We start from the raw sequence: 19,254 nt of genomic DNA, 5'->3' as shown, positions 1-19,254 counted from the left end.
CTCTGGGAGAGCCTTGATGACGGGGAATCCGGCCGAGATCGCGCTGGTGGGGGGTTTTGCCCTGTAGAGGAAACCGAGCATGGGAGGCTTGTATCCCGCGTACACTCCCTGCGACTCCAACCAGGGGTGGCATGGGGAGTGGTTTTACATTAGGAATCCGACAGAAGCACCGTTCCCGGTGTTCACCGGCAGGAGGCCGAAGAAGCAGGACAGTTGGTCGTGGGGTTGTGCCCGTAAGGAGAAGCATAAGGTGGGGGTCATCGAGGAGGAGCTCCAGAAGCTCATAAACCATGGCCTTGATGGGGTGTGGGTGTTCCACACCCTCTACCGTCGCCGGGTTGCGCCGTTGGTGGAGCGGACGCTGCTGATGTGGATGTACAACGGTCCGTCAGACTTGAACCGCGCGTCACCGGAGGATCTGCCGGACGACGAGGTATGGAGTCGCCTTGGCCGGGTGCTGCAGCTAAAGCCCAAAGAGAGGGTCGATGGGAGGCACGCACCTTTCAACTCCACGATCGTATCGAGACTAGTATGCTCCCTTCTATTTCGTCCATGCTTCTTCCTCTGCTTTTCCTATTTCTTGATTTCGGGCCATCCGTTCCATAGGGGCTTGGAGTTTACAAGTCCCGGCCGCACCTTCCCAAGGGACTAGAGGGCGCGGCCTGGTAGGCCACCCTAAAGGAGGCGGCAGACACCAAGAAGAAGAAGAGAACCAGGGAGGTTCGGTGGAAGCAGGAGAAGGAGCAGGAGATCGCCTGGCGCGTGAAGGCCGAGGAACATAGGAGCATCGTCGAGTCAGAGCTCGCGTCAGAGGATTCCATAGATGTGGGTGACATGGTTTTCTCCGTGGAGGAGGAAAGTCGGGAGGTGGTTGTGACCTCGGCGAAGCATCGTGACCCTGCGGCGACATCCGCTGGTGATGAGCAGGAGGCAGAAAAGCGCACGGTGGTTCCCATGCCGAGGAAGCGTGTGGTGAGTGTAGACATTGCCGGCGAACGAGAGGCAAAGCAGACGCAGTCACCATGCCCCTTGGTGGCGTCGCCGGTCCTGTCCCTGCCTACCATGGACACGACTGAGCAAGCCAAGCCATCCGAGGAGTGGACTGGCACCAGCACATCACCGGGAGCGGTGCCAGCGCGCGACTCACAGCCAGATGATGCCCCGCCTGCCAGTCTGCTTGGGGAGTCCCGAGCCGAGGGTCGTGATGACCCATAGGCCGAGCAGGAGCCGGTTAGGAGGACTCCGCCCCCACCTAAAGTGAGGGGGCATGGGTCGTAGCCTGGGAGCGGCCCTTGCCCTATAGGCCCATCGACGTCGGGTCCTGCCTTTAGAGTCATGCCGCTCACCTCCCGGTACATTTTTCTTTGTCCCTTTTCGATCTTTTGTTGTTGAGTCTTTTTGGAGCGTGACTTATCTGCACTTTTTGTTAGTGGCCAAGCGATGTCGGGGTTGAGCATCGCCCCAACTCCTATGCAGGAGACTTGGAGACCCACCCTGCAGCGTGTCGCGGTGAGCGACGAGGGGAATAGGGTGGCAACGGTGAAGTCTTCCCTTCTAGGGGTGGTGTCCCCTAGGTCGGTTGCTGGTATGGTGGCAGCGATGGCGTCGGCATTGGTGGCGATCCCTTTGCTTACTGCGGAGGTCTCATCGGAGGTAACTCTCGTGGCCCCTTCTCCACCGGCTGCGGCGGAAGAGGCGAGGGAGGCTGAGCTCCCTGCCTCGCCGGGTGGAGGGCTACATGGCTCACCCTTGTCATCGGAGCCGAAGGCGTCGGTGGGGGACATGGCCGGGACAGAGTTGAAACACTCGGCGATAGCCCGTGCAACCAAGGTGGTGGACATCCTGTCGGACAACGAGGCTGATGACATGGTGGAGCTACCAGTGTTGTCGTGGGAGCTGGTGGAAGTTCAGTCAGAGGCTGGGACCTCTGGCGGGCTGCCAGAGGGTGACCTAGAGTGGCCCTGCCCTGAGGACCCGACAAAGGTGCGGTTTGTCCTTTGGGATTCGCAGGAGGGTCAGCTCTGGGACATCCTTGGGGAGCAAGGACATGCCGTGGTGTCCGAACTCGCTGACCTATCCACGAGGCTTGGAGACACCTAGGAGTGGGTTAAGTACGCTCAGCAGTTAGTCGAGGTCGATCTGTAGCTTGCCGCAGAGGTGAGTTTCCCATACTTGTCTTTGACCTCTGAATCTTTTGTTGGTTGCCTTAGCTTGCTTGTTTTTTGTAGAGTCTGAAGGGGATGTCGTCCCACAAGTCCCACTTCCTACGAATGGAGCATGCCCAGATGGCTGAGCTTGAGCATTAGCTAGAGTCCGCTCATCGCGAGTCCCAGGACCGAGCGGTGGAGGTGACGATGGCGTGGGTGGAGGAGCAGCGTGTAGTAGAGCGGGCGACTATCGCCGAGTGAGGGCTTGAGGCTGCGAAGGCCCACCAAGCGGAGACCGAGGCGGGGTTGCGAACATCCCTGGCAGACACCGAGGCAGTGCTCCAAGAGTCCTTGGTGGCCCTTGAGTCGGAGCAGAGCGCTTTGGTGTCAGAGCGGAGCACCCTGGAGTTGGCATGGAAGGCCCTAGAGTCGAAGCGAAAGGCCCGGTCGGAGGCGGGCCAGGAGGTGCTTGCGCTTCAGGACCGGGTGATGGGGACGGAGGAGGCGAACGCCCGGCTATGTGCATAGGCGACTCGACAGGCGGAGGAATTCTCCGTCCTTGAGAACTTCCACGTCGGTACATACCTTTTCTGTTTTTCGTTGTGTTGGTTTTTTCCTTTAGCCTGTTTCTGAGCTTGTCACCCTTCTTTCAGAGCTAGACAGAAGGGTAAAGTTGCTGGAGTGGGACCTGGAGATGATCAAGGCGACCTTCAGCCGAAATGTAGAGGAGCTGGCCAAGTCCCATGAAGAGCATCATACTCTCAAGGGGGAACTTGACCAGATCCACAACGTTGCCTAGCTCATCATCTTAGAAGTCTTCGGGTTGGTGCCAAGCACTAGCGCGCCTGTCGTCCAGCTGGCGGAGGTCCCGGATGTAGTCTGGGACCTTATCACAAGTGTCCTATTCTACGAAGCATAGGGGGTGTTGATGTCGGTGGCGACGCACCACCCAAACCTGGACTTCGCCACTATCTGCAGTGGGTATGCTAAAGGCTTGAGCATGAAGGACATCCAATCGATCGGGGAGGGCTTGCTGTTGCACGCATGGTCGGTGGCTGAGCAAGTCTTTGCCCAGTGGGTGACGGACGTCTGCCGTGAAGACATGGCCAGAAGCATGCGTGGGGAGGACGTTGCCTAGCCTGCAGATGGCACGGAGCCTGGGTCAGAGGTGGATGTCGCCCCGGCTTCGATCGAGCTGAATGTCGTGCCGCCGGGGAGTGAGCAGCCTACGCCTTCACCGGTTGCACCGACAGCAGATGCCGCCGAGCCGGTCCAATAGCTTGTAAAATATAAGTAGTTTAGTGAACGTAAAAAGTTTAAGTTCATGGGGGAGCCCCCGTGTAAATGTTCCTGTGTGCTTAATGACTATGGTTGGTTTCGTTTTCTATGATGGAGTCACTCCGTTCAGGGAAGCTTGTTCCTTAGTTTTTTCCTTAGCATAATTTTGTTTTTATTCTTTCTTTCTCATACCTACCCGTTTGTTTCATAGGCTGCAACCTTGGGAGCCCGGGGCATGGCCCGCGAGGCTTGGCTGCTCGTAACCGTAGGGAAAGGCGAGGTGCGATTGGTCAGAATGTTTTAAAGCAAAGCTACGTAAGGCAAATTAAAGGAACGAACTACCCTTTTGGTCGGGTAGGAAGGAATTTCACCATATGATAGTAAACAAAATAGAGAGGTAGTAGTGTACCCTAGTGGAGCCCCCGAGCGCCCTAGGCCGAAAAGTGTTCGGGTCGGGGTGCTTTTATAGGAGCATACACTAAGTAAATAATGGTAAGACTGAAACTTACGGGAAGAAAAACGACATAGCTGTTCCAAGCGTTCGGAGAGAATGTCATCGTTGTTGGTAGGCATCTGGTCGGATCACTTCAACCTTTAGTCGTCTAGATCCTTGCCCGCTACGCCCCCTTTCTCGGTCGCTGCTTCTTCGCCTTTTTCTTCCTTTGGCCTGCCAGCCTGCCGCAGAAGGCGCTTGAGGAGCTGGCAGTCCTTGTAGAGGTGTTTGACGGGGTAGTCGTGGTTGGTGCATGGGCTCTCCATGAGCTCGTGGAAGTGGCCTAGAGGGTCCTGCTAGGGCTACGTGCCTGCGTGATCAGCCGTGGCGTCCAACGCAGAGTTGGTCGGTTGGCGACGATCCTTTCTGTTCTTTTTCCCCCTCTGTGTAGAGGGGTCCTCGTCCTGATCCTGGCGCTTGGCCTTACCTTTGCCCCAGCCTTCGTTGGAGCACGGCAGGAGTGACACTAGCTAGAGGTTTTGGACATAGGTCCACGGTCCTGGGCCATCGGGGCTAGGACTCTAGTCGCTGCTACGTGTGTCTCAGTTCGGCCCAAGCCACGCATAGACAGACGGTCAGTACGGAGCGGTCGTCAAGTCAAGGTGAGGTGCCAATGCGGCCTCCTATGCCGTGCTCGATGGCCGACATGGTGATCGGGTGGAGCGACCCATCTGCTGCGTCCCCATTCCCCTGGTGGGGAGTGAGGTCACGAGTTGGCGTCACGATATGGAGCTCTCCGCCTGTTGCATGGCGGCGGTCTCCACTAGTGCCCGAAGGTTCCGGTGGATCGCCTATTCATGAGGGTCGTTCAACTCGGACAGGTCGTGTAGAAGCATTACCGCGACGGCGATGTTCTGACTGGCTCGAGAGAACTATGGGGGATCGGTCCCCCTGTCCATGGTGTTGCGCTGGACCTGACGAGCGTGACCCCGGGCGTCGCTCACCGGTCTATGCGCATGGGGCGTAGTGTGGTGCGCCGAGCGCGCTGGCGCAGTCGGTGGCTGATGCAGCCACTTTTGTTGTAGTGCCTCGCCGTGCTCCTGTGTGAGCTTAGGGGTCTCCGCACGAGAGTCCGGTGAGGTGTGAGTCTGTGAGGACTCTGCTTCCGTCGGTGGGTGTCCCAGAGCATCCGCCGTGGCGCATTCCCTGAACGGGCGGTGGCTAGGTGCCATGTCGCCGATGCTGGAGCCATCACTCTCGCCATCGTCATCCATGAGGTCGAGGAAACAGGTGGGAGCATAGCTCGCCATTCCCACGAATTCGGATGCGAGAGGGGGCGACGCTGGCATCCTTCAGAGCCCCCGGGCGTATGCGTCCGCGAAAGACGCGAGGCCATAGGGGAACCGGTCATTTGGCGGTCGCATCGAGGACAACGGGGTTCCTCTGGGTAATCGGCGGAAGATAGAGAATAGTAAGTAAATAACAACATGTACATTACTCATAGCGGGATTTGAGCAGAGAGTTTGCTCAGAATGAAGCACAAATGTCGCATCGTTGAAGTCGTGCATCCTAGAGTCGATGGAGAGCGCCCCTCCAACAGGTGCCGGGACATGAGCCTCCTCACGGAGGTGTAGTACGCCGAGCCGGTCGGCGATGAAGTCCAGGCTTCTGAAGAGGAAGGCCTGGGATGGCTCAAAGACGGGTGGAACCCACATCCCAATAGGTGGGAGCGCGGGAAACTCTAGTGAGCCGAAGCGAATCGAATCGCCAGAGCCCTCCACGGCGAGGGTGGTAGAAAAGTGGCCATCCAATGACCAAAAAAGTGTTGAACGTACAACGTCCTCTCCACGGACGACGCCAACTATCGGTGCAGAAAGTGACCAACAAGTAAATATTTGTAGTTTTGCCGCACGTTGTGATCGGAGGTGGCCTAGCACTCAATGACACAGGGTTTATACTGGTTCAGGCAACATGCCCTACGTCTAGTTTGAGTCGGTTGGTGACTTTATTCCTGAGCCCAGGTGCTCGAAGTTTGCAGTGGGGTTACAAACGAGAAGGAGAAAGATGAGGTGCACGAGTGGTCCGGTCGGCTCCGGTCGGAGGGGCTGAGAGTGATAGGAGCTCCTCTATAAGCTAAGTGTTCAAGCGTGTGCTTGAGGTCAGAACCTGATGGTTCTGTGGTTGTGAGCTAGTGAACTTGATCGATCTGGATTAGCTTGTATGAACTTGAATCAACTGAGTCTCTTGGGAGAGAGCGCATCCCCTTTTATAGATGAAGGGGATGGCCTTACAAGTGAGAGGGAGAGAGTTCATATGCTTCTAAGTCTTGTTGCCCACGCCGGCAGGTATAGGAGGATGGTAGGCGCCCACAACACTGTTGGATGTCGATTGTATGTGGGAGGTTACGTTGTCTTATTTTGGGTATGGCAGATGTCGGCACCTGCATATACTGTTGATGCCTAGAGGCATGTGAGGAGTTTCACCATGTTCACTCGGTACGGTAAATCCCAACGCCCACAACACTGTCGATGCCCTGAGGCACGTGGGGGGCCTTACCGTATGGGAGTTAACGGCGCCCACAATACTGTAGAGGAAAATGTCGGCGTCCACAATACTGTTTATGTCAGGGTGGTTGCAGAGTACTGTTGCTGCAGGTGACTAGGTACGGTCCCTGGTATCTTGGTTTGACTTGAGCGCCTTGCCTTGCTTTCTCCATTCGTTCCCTGGTCCTTTCTGGGCGGGCGTCCCTGGTCAGTTGGTCCCAGTCGGCTCTGGTTGCGCCAGTCAGAGAAGAGCAGTGAGCAGGGTCTTTGCATACCCCGGTCAGAGATGTGGGGTCGGAGTCGGAGGTAGTGCTTTGCTAGGCCTTCCGGTCGGAGAGACCGTCCGGAGGCGGCTGGAGACCGAAGTGAGCGCTCTGGTCGGAGAGGTGGGCCGGAGTCGACAAGCGGGCGTTGTTCCTCCTCGGCCAGACCTTCCGGTCGGTGACTGGACCGCCCTTCTGGCCTGTTGTTTAGACTCTTGGGCCGGCCCATGAGTTGCGCGCTGCCTGTTTGGGCCGAGCCTTTGCGGGGAAGCCGGTCCGCGAGGGACCCCGGATTTATGAACCCAACAATATGTGTCAAGTATTGATTCAATTAGGATTTGAATTGTATTATCGGTTAGGGTACCGTAGAGTTTGGGTCTGACTCTATAACCTAAGAGGCCAAAAATATGCATCCGACTCTTCTTATAATCACAAGAGACAACTTGCTGGCTGATTTGGGTAGAAGCGAGGCCACGGCAACAATATTATGCTAGTGTAGCTGTTGTTTATGGGAGGAGCGTCCGTAGTTATGTTTCAAAACATAGACAAGTAGCCAAACCTGATTAAAAAGACATGATGCCTTGACGTCATTCTCGTGTAGTCGTGTGTGATTTCTTGGCGTGTCGTTCTCGTTAAAAAAACATTGATCGGAGACCGTCAGCATGTCGGTACTATTGGTGATAAGGGATGGAGGAGCGCGTCATGCCGTCATGGGTCTCTGGAGGCTCACATTGCCATTGGCCATCGGCAGTCGCGACTGATGGAGCCTCCGTGGTCGATCAAGTCCTATGGTCCCGCAATTAAATTGCATGACCGCGGCACGTCCAGCGGCCACCGCCCTTGTGCTCTAGGCAGCTGTGGCCTGTGGCTGCGGCCGCCAAGGAGCATGGACCGGCACCCTACAATAATGTCCCCCAGTCTTTGGGGACGTGCCAACAGCCGAACAGAGGTCCTGCCAATCGCCATTCTTGATCACCAGAGACCAAACAACTAACCACTAACCGTTCCACAAAACGGAGTCCACATCCACAATTGCGACGAATGTTAAGCTACGACGACGACATGGCACACAGGCACACCGTACGTCCGTACCTATCAAGAGGTACGACGTACAGTCAAATGCCTTGCATGATGCCGATCAGCTGATGCCACCACACGCATGCACATACAGTTGCATATGACAGTCATTACTCGATGGCAAATTAAAACGGTGCGTACGTGCACGGTAGTTCACTGTACCACAGCCCAAAGTAGCGTCGAACAGAGGGTCGGTAAAAATATCAAAATACCGTTGGATGGTCGGCCGGTATAGATTAGTAACATACGGTTGGTCGCTATATCCTATGTTTTCGTCAGACCGTCGGTCGGTATTTTTATTTTGGTTTACCGTTAGACGGTGGGTCGGTAAATCTAATTATTTGGGTCTACCGGTCCGTCGGTATATTGGATTGGGCCTGCGCGCATGCTTAGCCCAGTTCGCGCCTAAAATTTAGTAGAGCCCACGTGTCAGAGCAGAGTTGACGTCTAAAATTAGCGGATCCCACCTGTCATACCACATCCTCACTATGTTTTGGAAAAACCCTAGTGGCTGTCCAAATTTCCCTACCTGCCGCCACACTCCCGCACGCGAGCGCGACCCAGATCGAGGACGCGACTCCCCGGCGCCCCCACTCCCCCTTCCTCGGCGCCCCCTCCCCCTTCCCCGGCGACCCAGGCGCGCCCCCGGCTGCTCCGTGGCGGCCATCCAGTGGTCCCCACGCGGCCCCCAGGCGCGGCACCTCGGCCACCTAGGCGTGGCTCCCCGACGACCACCCCCCCCCCCCCCCCCCCCCCGGCGACCAGGCGTGGTTCCCCCGCTACCCAGGCACCCCACCCCACCCTTGGCGGCCCCCCAGGCGCGGCCCCCCATCTCCTGTTCCGTCGTCGCGATTCTCTTCCCCACGTTCATTAAGGTGACCTCCTCTGCTTCACTTCGATTGGGATTGGTATATTAGTATTGTGCAGCTTCATACTCCGTTGCCCAGTTGCATCGAGTTTGTTTGGCTGTACAGAGTTTGGCAACACCAAAGTTGAGTTTTCTGTGATGTAGAGTTTTAATGATGGTCTACTTGTTCCTATTAGATGCGCTGTTCCATAAATGAGCACATGGTGCAACATGATTTCTGGTTAGGACTAATGATAGAGTTTAATGGCTCCAAGCTATATTTTAGTTCTTGAACAAACAATTTACCTACACCAATCAATCTTTCGTATATAAAGAGTACACCCCTCTGCAAGATAAATACAAATCACTATTTCAGGGTTGCGTGGCATATGTACCCATAGTTCCGGTTTGTATTTAATTTGAGCTAGCTTATAAATATTCACATGCTTGGTGTTCTCTGTAACTCTGTAACTCAAAATTTAGAGAATTCCCATGTGCTGAAAACAACAGGAGGGAGTAGGAGCTGTGAGGTGTCGTCCTGCTTGAACTAGGAGTTCAGATCCGGTGTCCTGCGGACAAGCAGGAGTTGTGGTTGTCGTTGTGTGTTGGGCAGGAGCTGGAAGAAGTCATCGTGTGTGTGGATTTAAAGCAAGAGGACCAGGTGATGCTCTCCCCCTTTGGTCTGTATGCATGCTTATTTTAAGAAGCATTATTTTGTGGTACCCCAAGTTTCATAGATGGATTATATAATTTGGACAACATTTTGTTCTCGCCCTCGTAACAGGATAAATCTTGGATTGATGACGATGCTAGGTAAAAAATAATATCTTCATAAATACTGAAAGTGGTATATGTAGCTATGTAAAATGGCTTTTAACATAAAGGTTTCATGTAGGCACAGTAACACATATTTGCAAGGAGTGAACAATTTCTTAGCTTTTGCATTTAGTAACTCAGCTGTTGGTAGAAAGATATTATGCCCATGTAGAAAGTGTGTCAATTCTTTTTGGAAAGAGGCTAGTGAGGTCCGTGAACATTTGATATGTGATGGGTTTCTAAAAGGGTATAGAACATAGAATCTACATGGAGAACCTACCCCTTGTGTGAATCAAGGAGACTTTGATGGTGATGATGTTGAAGTTGTGGACGAGTCCAATGAAGATGATGACATATCTGACTTGCTTAGAGACTTAGCAGCTGGCTTTAGATGATATGGGAGATTATGAGGAAAACAGTTCAGTTCCTGATCCTTGTGAGGAGCTAGTTGTCATTCAGAAGTTAGTCACAGAAAACAACAAAGAATTGTACCCTACTTGCAAGAAATACACACAACTTCGATTTATTATTAGATTACTCCACATCAAACTCCTTGGATGATGGTTTGACAAATCTTTCAACTTGCTACTAGATCTACTTAATGATGCGTTCCCTGAGGGTTCAGCACTAGCTAAAACATTTCATGAGGCTAAGAAATTGGTGAAAACTATAGAAATTGGGTATATTAGTATTCATGCCTGTGAAAACAATTGCATTCTCTATTGGAAGGAGAATGCAGATTTGGTGTGGAAAGAGATGCAGTCTTGCCTCGCCCTTATGTTGGTGTGGAAAAGATGACCGATGCAAAGCACCTGACAATTGCATGGCCATATAATTGGGTAATAAACAACACCTGTTCTTGTTTCTTGTTATCATATGTGATGAGTGATAAGATTTTCTAATTAGTGATGTTTCTAACAGCTGAAGCTTAACAAGACATCAAAATCATCCCATGATACATGTATGCAATTTCGAATTTCCTTAATCTTCATTCACAACATCACATAGTTGATAGCTTCATGTGACTAGCATTTTGAATATAGTGATATAAAACAACCTTGTACACAATTTAATTAAAAGAGTTTGCTGCTTGAGCAATCAGTACATAACTACACATGTACACAATTTAATTAAAAGAGCAATGCAAGATGCAACTGTTGACTTGCTTGCCCACCTACCTGAATGCCTGAATGGCTGTGTGCAACAGCTATGCTGCCAACAGGGTGGTACTCACAGCATTCACTGCAATGATAGGATGACAGGATCAACACACATCATACAGAGCAACTGTACACTAAGATGCATGGGAGCATTTGGGCATCTGTGATTCAGTGTGATGCATGGGAGCATTTGGGCATCTGTGATTCAGTTTTATGCTGCATCTATCTGTTAGCTAGTCTGCTTTGCATGTCCTAGTTGGATCTTGAGCAATCATGTACACAATTTAATACAGCTTTGTAGGAATGATCGACTAACTGCTCTTATGATGCTCAGAACTTTGTAGGAGTTGGATCTCTAGCTTTCAGTTTACATGTTTATTTCAGCTTACATTCCTAACATAACTAAGAAAATTAGCGAGGCAATTAGAAGTACTGCTCAGTTTACATGTTTATTTTGGCCTTCCTATACCTGCATGGATAGGCTAAGTTTTATTTGTTTGGCAACAAAGAGGTAGCGATATTTATGGAAGAACTTGAATGTAGTTCCTTATACCTAATTATGTTCGATCTGGAAGAGTGCCATAGCTGAGGTGCCTCCTGGTGCCAGATTTATGGTAGTCATTTTTTTTGAACTTACCAATGTCAAGTTTCTGGTTGTACCACTGATGGATGTAATCTTTTATTTTCAGGTGGAAGGTAATGGCTAGAGGTAGCCTGATGCATGCAGGAAGCAGTTGGATCGAAGTGCGCATGGCCAGTGCATTATTTTGGACATCCTAACTAGAGATGAATGCTTTTGTTAAGACTTACTAGTGATGAATCATTTTGTAATGAGTGCAAGCAAACCATATGAGATGTGAGTTGTGCAACCAGTGCAAACATCTTTGAGCTATATATGCATTATTCTAGCTTGATGGCCAAACTGCCTTGATATAACTTGTTTCTGCAAGAGTTGTGGAAAATGACACAAGACAAATGCTTATGGCTATAATATAATTGTGAGCTATGATGAGCTTCTGTGTCATGATTATGTATTATCCAAAATGGAAACGTTAATTGTATGGTTCATCGATTATATGATTAGTATTGATTATGAGGCTAATGTATAAACAAATGATATTATGTTGTTATTTTCTTGTATCAATAGCGTCTAACAGTTGGACGCTATATAAATATATAGCGTCAAATCATTGGTCGCTATATCTTTAAAATACTGTCGGACGGTCGACCGCTATAAGTGGGTCGGTCGCTATAAGTTATAGCGACGCCACTATCAGCGATGTAACATGTTGGTAGCTATATATCTATAGTGACCGACCGTAGGTCGTTGTAGCCACTTATACCGACCGACCGTGGGTCGCTGCAGATAGGTTGTGGTATAGCGGTTGTAGAAGACGAAAGCACTAGCTGGTGCGCCGTTTCAGCTCGCCGGCGTACGGCGTGTTGACGGACCCGACCCAGAGCGCGCCACCCCGCTCGGCCACCTCGCTCACGGACACGAAGCTGAACCCGTCCAGCGCCTCCGTCACGTTGCCCTCGCGGGAGACCCTGACGGCGACCGTGGGCGCCGTGGCCGCTTCGCCGACTGCGAAGTCCCTGCTCAGCGCCACCCAGTAGCCGCCGTGGCCGTCGGCGCGCACATTGTCCGGGTACCCTGGCAGCTCCGCGAAGGTCTCGGACGTGCCCGCCCAGGCGCCACGGACCCAGTACCTCCGCAGCTCGCCCAGCGCCGTGTGTGCCACCACCACGTGCGTGCCGTCGGCGCTCACCGCCACGCCGTTCGGGTAGGAGAGGCCCGCCTGGAGCACGGCGACGCGGCGGGTCCGGCGGTCGTAGCGCAGCAGGCGGCCCGTCTCGTCGCCCAGGGCCACCACCAGCAGGTAGTCGCTGCATTGCAGTTTGCAAGAGTAAACACACAGGTTGGCATCAGTGTTGGTTCCCCGCTGGGATCATTATAACTGTCAGATAGAGATACTATTCCACGAGCTTATCTGAGATGCTGCAGGCCAAGTAATAATAATCAAAATAAAATTAATTGAGTTGATATGACCTTCTTAACGAAAATTGGAGGGGCGGTAGGGGAATAGATATTTTTTTGGGAAAATTTTGTGAAAAAGCTTTTTTTTTTGTGCTGATGCTGATTTGTTGCGAGAGAAAAATACTGTTGGCTGACTAATAAGTTCTGGCTGAAACCAACGAGCGAACAGGCCGAAAGTCGTTGGAGGGCCTACGAGGCTACCACGGCACAACAACAAGTGCTTTATCGATGTTTATGTGAATTGCGTTTCTAGTTTCTTGTTATCAGTTAGGGAAATAGAGTACTACGTACTATACGTACCATTGAGGAATATTGGCCCCTTTTCACCTTGCTGCCAATGGGTTTTTATGTATGCAATGCAGCTCCGGTAATTAGCCCGTACCTCCTGCTGTACGTGGTGCTGCTGTCAGTAAAGTAGACGTCGCCGGACCGCTGGTCAACGTCGAGCCCGTTGAGGAAGTTGAAAAGCTCGCCGCCGGCCTCCGTCGCCACGACCTCCGCGAGGCCGCCGCGCGCGGCAACCCTGAGCAGCCCCAGGTAGGCGTCGGCGATGTAAAGGTCGCTGGACTGCCGGTGGAACTGCAGGCCCAGCGGGCGCCCGCACAGGCTCTCCGGCACTACCAGCTTCTTGTCCGGCGCGCACACCGCCACGCTCCTGCATGACGTTCGCTCGCACGGGTTAAAATCGTGTGAGCCGTACGTGTGTATTCATTCGATTCATGAATGTGCATGCAAGCAAGAATGATCAAGATGAAACGAAACATGCTCGCTTAGCTTAGACGCTTACCTGTGCTTGGAGTTGTAGGCGAACTCGGTCCATCCCCGGAGGCGACCTTGCCACCGGAGGATGCGGCCGTCGGAGACGCCGGAGTATGGCCCGCCGCCGCGCCCGTCGAAGGCGAGACTCTCCGGCCCGGACACCGGCTCCGGCAGCGTCATCACGATGAGTCCAGGATCTATGGACTTGGTTCCGTACGATGACGACGCTGCAGCCGCAGCCGCAGGCAACACGAGAGGCAACAGGAGAAGAAGCGCAAGGAAGGAATGCAGTGAACGAGTGGCAGCCGCAGCAGCTGCCATGTCAAGCTTGCTGTGGCCTTCGTGCTAGGCAACGCACGCAGGGGTAACTGCCGACAGCGCTTCGCTCGCTCGGGCAGCTGAACAAGCACTCCACACATGCAGCAGCTTGATCAGCTTGTGCATTTTTATAGGCGTTGTCAGGTCAGGGTGCAGTGAACACTGTTGTGCACAGGACGCAGCTGCTGCACAGGATACAGTTCGCAGCTGATCATAGTTGATGGGTCAGATAGAAATTCCACGATTCTGATGAAGCGCGTCACAATTGGTCTTTTTTTATGTATTCGGCAGTGGATAGATCAAACAAGTGGACACATTCAATGAAGTAGATGAAAAATTAAATGGCCATGCATGCAAGGACAATGTACTTTGCGTGTCGGAGGATGCAGAGGCGTCGGCAGAGCTGGGCTCCACCATGGTCCTCTCATGTAAAATGGTGCTCCTTCCTCTTTCTCTCTCTCGTGTAAATGGCAGGCGGCAGCAGCAGCTTGCTCCTCTACTCCCTCTTTCACTCTCAGCAGCGGCGTAGCAGCTTTGGCGCGGGCAGGCGGGTCCGGCGCAGCGGCCACCGGCACAGGAGGCCCCAAGCACGGGCGAGGCCTCGCTCCCGCTCCCGCTCATGGGTGGCCGGCGTGGGGGCCCTGGCTCGGGCGGTCCAATGCGGCGGCGCAGCGGCACGGGAGGCCCCCATCGTGCGTGGGCCTCAGTCGCTGGCGTCTCCCAGAAGGAGAAACCGCAGGGGATAAGAACTGGGCCTGCCCGTTCCGGCCGTTTTCAGGTGCGAGCGCTCTCCTCTCTGCATCCTTTTCCTGCTTTCATTTTGCGAAGTTTCTTGCGTAGTGGGAGCTGGGGCGGGAAATGGAGGTGCGGTGGTTGGTGCGGGAAGCCCGGATCTGACTTGCAAATAGGCGAGGAGGTGGGCAGCGGAAGCCGCTGCGAATCGAGGCCGCCATGAGCTACACGGTGGTTCTTGCTAGGCGGCGCTGTGGGTGGGAAAAGGAGGTCCGCCGGCCGGGGCAGGGAGGCCGAATCTGCCTTGCAGGTAGACGCCGCCGCCCGTGGAGACTGGCGTTGCGCCTCGCCAGCACCGCAGACTGCACGAAGGTGGTGGCTGTCCTATGAGAGATACTGCCGTGCTCCTCGGGACTGGGGCGGAGGCCTCGCGGGGCACCGGGCGCTGGGCGTCGGTGGCGAGATAGGGGGGGGGCGTAGAAAATAGATGCCATTGTAGTGATTTGTGTTTGAGTTGTATAATCTTGTGCGTCTGATTGTTGCAAATCGTGCTTTGGTTGTGCCAGTATTCTTTTGGAGAGGATTGTTCTGAATCGTACTTTCTCTGTGTTTCGTCATTCAATTGATTATTCTGAATCCTACTTTCTTTGTGTGTTGTCACTCAATTTTTGAAGGTGCGATTCCTGTGGAGGGTCACCGCCTCCGCTCGCTTCGTGCTCGGCGGCGTCGATGGCTGGGAGTCCCTTCCCCGCCTCTCGCGCCACAAAAGTTTCATCGCCCGCAGGTGTGTGCGCGTGGGCATCGCGTCGGTGCCTCCTCTGGCTCCTCCCGTTCCGTGCTCGGCGGCGTTGACCACATGAAGTCACAGCTGTGCATGTGGCATCGCTTCTTGTAGCTATGGATGTGAGGAATAAAGATCTAGCTCCAGCGCGCGGCCCTGCTTCCTAGAAGATATTTTGGTTTTGATGATGCAGGTGGCGAATGGCTCTCTGGTCACCAACGTTTCCCAGTCCCAGCAGTGGTGCAACGGCATGGGAAGGTGGACAGGATCAACACCTGTGTGGAGGCTAGAGTGGGGCTTCAAGCAAAAGGTCCGTACTGTGTTGTGGCCCTGGATGAGTGGATGTTGCAGGCATACAAAAGTGATTCGGACACGATCTGTTGGGATAATGCGATTTGGCATGTGATCTTGCACGCCATGTGTTTGTAATCTTGGCTATGAAAGGTTAAGTAGTTTTCCGTTTACTATTTTTAATGTTCTATTACCCCTTAGTTTCCTGCAGGTTATGGCTGAGGTACGAAGAGAAGGCATTTGTGATTTATGGTTGCATGCATCAGGTATGATCTCCATCCCTTTCATACCAGGTGCTTCTGTTTTTGTTTAAACCAATCTTTGTTTCCATCAAACTATATGGAATCAATAAGAGCATATTTGCATGCTTGCAGCAATAGGAGGAAGCCAAAGAATAAAAGGGCCAAGTGGCGGTTCATGTGCTGAAGGTGATCGCCAAGAATAGGAGAAGATCAATGAACTTTTTAGGAAGACTCTCTATATGCAATATAGACCTTTGGGCCGGTCCACAGGCTCGCCCCTTTGCCTATGCGTAAAAAAATCATTTTGTTGAATGCTTTAGTTCTAGGCTTTCTGTCCACCTGAGAGAGCATTAGCATCAGACATTCGCATTACATTGAATCTTTAGCTGATACATACATCTATCATTGTTGTAGTGAATTTGTGATTTTTAAGAAGGTTCAACATTTCGGACCGTGATGGTTTCTAATATACACCTTATGCAGAGACTTGCCATCATTCTAGAATCTTTTGGCGACTATGGGTTCTTACCTGCTGGTCGTGATCACATTACCCCCTATCCTTCAGGTGATGTTGTTCTTCTCTTGTATAGTTTGATACTCTGGATTAAAGAGAATTTGGCTCTGTTCATTCTTTGTCACCATGTATAAGTTGCTTGTATATTTTCAAGCCAGATGATTGACAATGATATGTTAAACCCAAATTGCGGTCACAGTTCATGTAACAAGATGTTCCTAGGCACACAACATTTATTGTTTCTTTATCAAACTTTAAATTTTACCATGACTACATAAGACATATCAGATAATTCTATGCACTCTATAATCATGACATACATTTCCTCTTCCTCTGCGTGATATACAAACAAAATGCACTTATAGTGGCTGCCGCATGGACATTACCACATGGATACTTGAACTTTCAGTTTGATTGTTTCAGCATTCTTCTAGAGAAAAACTGTCATAACTTTTGATTGCTCTATTCAGTAGATGTATAAACTATATACTAGCTGCAGTATACCTATGCATTTTGGAGGATGACTATGAAATTAGTGTTTCTATGTTGCAGCTGCAACATCTGTGCATCCATAATTTCTGATTTTACATTTTGAATTGGCTCTAATGCTGGGTTTCATGGTGCAGTTAGAACCCTGGATTTTTGTAGGCTTGCAGTGATGCAGCCTGCAGGTTAGGACGGGCAACCTAGCAATGGATAGCTGCTTGCATCCTGCAAGGCAGGCGGAGCAGGCAGGAATTGTAGGTCCATAATCAGCTCTCAATAGCAGGTATCATATATATATTGTGCCTTATATATCGTTGTCTTGAATTCTTGATTCTTCATATGTAGCTGGCCTGCACCAGACTCACTGTGCCTTTTTCTAATATGCATATGCAAAGTTGTCACACTATTAATAATAGTCTACTCCACCATATCAGATCAGATATAAGGAGAACGTGGATGTTCTAAAGCCTTCTTTTTATACACAATTCAGTTTACATTCAATTTTCATGGGCGCATGCATCGTATGTCTTATCATAGTCGTGTCCATCCTGGCTATTAAACATCTCTGCTTATTAAACATGCCAATAGTACTTTGGTTTTTTACTTAGCAAATTGTCTTCTTGGTATGGCTAGAGGACATTGAAGTGTTAGCATTTTTGTGGTGCAGGTTAGATTGTATGCTTTCTGCTCAGGCAGATCTGAAGTAAATAAATCTAAAAGGCATTAAGACATAACTTTTTTTTGCTTATTACACATACCAATAATCTTTCAAGTTTTTTACTTACGATATGTAAGCATGCTAAGAGGCGTTAAAATCTTAGCATTTGATGCTTACAAGGATGTTGTAGTTGTCTGCATGGAAGCCTGGAGTAGTCTGCATGGAAGCCTGGAGTAGTCTGCATGGAAGCCTTTTAGCCTGCTTAACTCTAGGCGGCAAGGATATTGGAGTAGTCTGCATGGAAGCCTGGCGGACAGCAGCTTGCTTTAGCAGCCAGGCAGGCTGCTATATACCACAGCCAGCGGCATGGAGGGCAGCCGAACACGCTAAAAATCTTAGAATTGCATGCTTCTTGCAAGGATGTTGGATTGGTCAACATGGATGCCTATAAGACAATTTCCTTGGTTGCAGAATGCTCTCTGTGATGGATGTATCAATGATTTTTTTGTGACAAAGGAACTATAATATTCCTTGCATGAAGTGGTTCAGCAACAATGTCGGTGATATTGATCAATTGATAAGAGAATTATAGTGTGTTCTTTTTATATGTTACATATCTTTAAATATAGATTAAGTTTCAGTTGTCCTATATGTGTTTTAGGTTATGTCAGCTATCTTATGACCAGTGTTATTAATGTGTTAAGTTTGTAATCTTCAAACATCTCGGATCTACTTTGTACTTTTGTTTCATATGCCATTATTTATAATCAATTGTACTTTTACTAAAAAAACAGTGGTGCCAGCTGCGCGCAAGGGCGCGCGCTAATCACTAGTGCCTCATGAGTTGTGACTGGATTCGGCTTGATCATGCATGGCGATTTAGCCCACCGGCGGATGAAAGTTGTCGGTCTATTTTTTTTCACTCAACCACGTTAAGGCACACTCATGTACTGATACACAGATATCTACGCATGACAACTGCTCCACGAGCTATGTACATACACACTATGACATTCCTAAGGCTACCGTCGCATTCTGCGACATCATCTCGTCGGTTTTCATGTCCATGGATCCCATACACATTGACGAACCAAGCACATTGAGTTGTACACGCAAATTCATTCGAGAAAAAGTTTACTCTCAGGATTTTTAGAGACACGCCTCTTAACATGGCCGTTCTGTAAATGCCCATTTATAGAGACGGCTAAATTAAGGTGCTCGCCTCTAAAAATCTATTTTCAGAGACGGGCATATGCTTTGAGCTTCTCCTAAAATCTCTAGTCTCCTAGAATCATTTATAGAGACAATTGGACAAATGTGTCACCTTTGGAAATAAAAGACATTGTCTCCGATCCTAATGAAAATCATTTCTGGAGTAGTTATAGTCATGGTCTTAACACGCTGATAAGTCATCTTTCTCCTATGTGCATGTTTCAATCGAGCTATGGCATGGAATATTAAATGCTCTAATTTTCATATTCTTCTCTTTTTTTAAATAATACATGTGTCATAGATTGCAAGAAGGTACATTACATAGCCATAGTCCTAATAGTTAAGTGAGAAACAAGGCAAATATTATGCCATGAGCAATGCAAAATGACTGTGCGGCCTCCCAGGGTGTCCACATATGTTCCATTTAGTTGGTGCGTTAGATAGAAATTCCACGACTCAGATAAAACGCGTCACAACAAGCCTTCCTCCATGCATTCGGCAGTGGATAGATGAAGCAAATGGATGCATTCAATGAAGTAGATGAAAAATTGAATGACCATGCATGCAAGGACAATATAAACTGTAGGTGTACTTTGCTTGCAAAAAGTTACTATGGTAGGGGGATTTACATCACTGTGCTTTCACGTGTCCTTTACATA

The 19,254-nt window shown here is 50.6% G+C and overlaps 1 protein-coding gene across 1 annotated transcript; it reads right to left on the bottom strand.

Annotated features, from left to right (window-relative positions):
* Positions 1–11,673: 11,673 nt before the first annotated feature.
* On the bottom strand, positions 11,674–13,768 carry LOC136546124 (protein STRICTOSIDINE SYNTHASE-LIKE 10-like). The gene is made up of 3 exons (XM_066538101.1): positions 13,390–13,768; positions 12,985–13,257; positions 11,674–12,451 (listed from the first exon to the last, which is right to left on the bottom strand). Exons 1-3 carry the CDS (start codon positions 13,680–13,682, stop codon positions 11,968–11,970), a joined length of 1,050 nt encoding a protein of 349 aa, XP_066394198.1. The 5' UTR covers positions 13,683–13,768; the 3' UTR covers positions 11,674–11,967.
* Positions 13,769–19,254: the final 5,486 nt, after the last annotated feature.

This window comes from Miscanthus floridulus, chromosome 3 (assembly GCF_019320115.1).
Source record: "Miscanthus floridulus cultivar M001 chromosome 3, ASM1932011v1, whole genome shotgun sequence".
NCBI lineage: Eukaryota > Viridiplantae > Streptophyta > Magnoliopsida > Poales > Poaceae > Miscanthus > Miscanthus floridulus.
The sequence above is the reverse complement of the archived record's forward strand: the minus strand, read 5'-3'. Positions and strand labels throughout refer to the sequence as shown.

What these genes read in the sequence shown, in the direction of transcription:
- LOC136546124 (XM_066538101.1), bottom strand. Translation starts at nt 13,682, where the DNA reads ATGGCAGCTGCTGCGGCTGCCACTCGTTCACTGCATTCCTTCCTTGCG. An exon ending in GCCTACAACTCCAAGCACAG is followed by an intron (nt 13,258 to 13,389) that starts GTAAGCGTCTAA and finishes AACGTCATGCAG; the next exon opens with GAGCGTGGCGGTGTGCGCGC. An exon ending in AGCACCACGTACAGCAGGAG is followed by an intron (nt 12,452 to 12,984) that starts GTACGGGCTAAT and finishes ACTGCAATGCAG; the next exon opens with CGACTACCTGCTGGTGGTGG.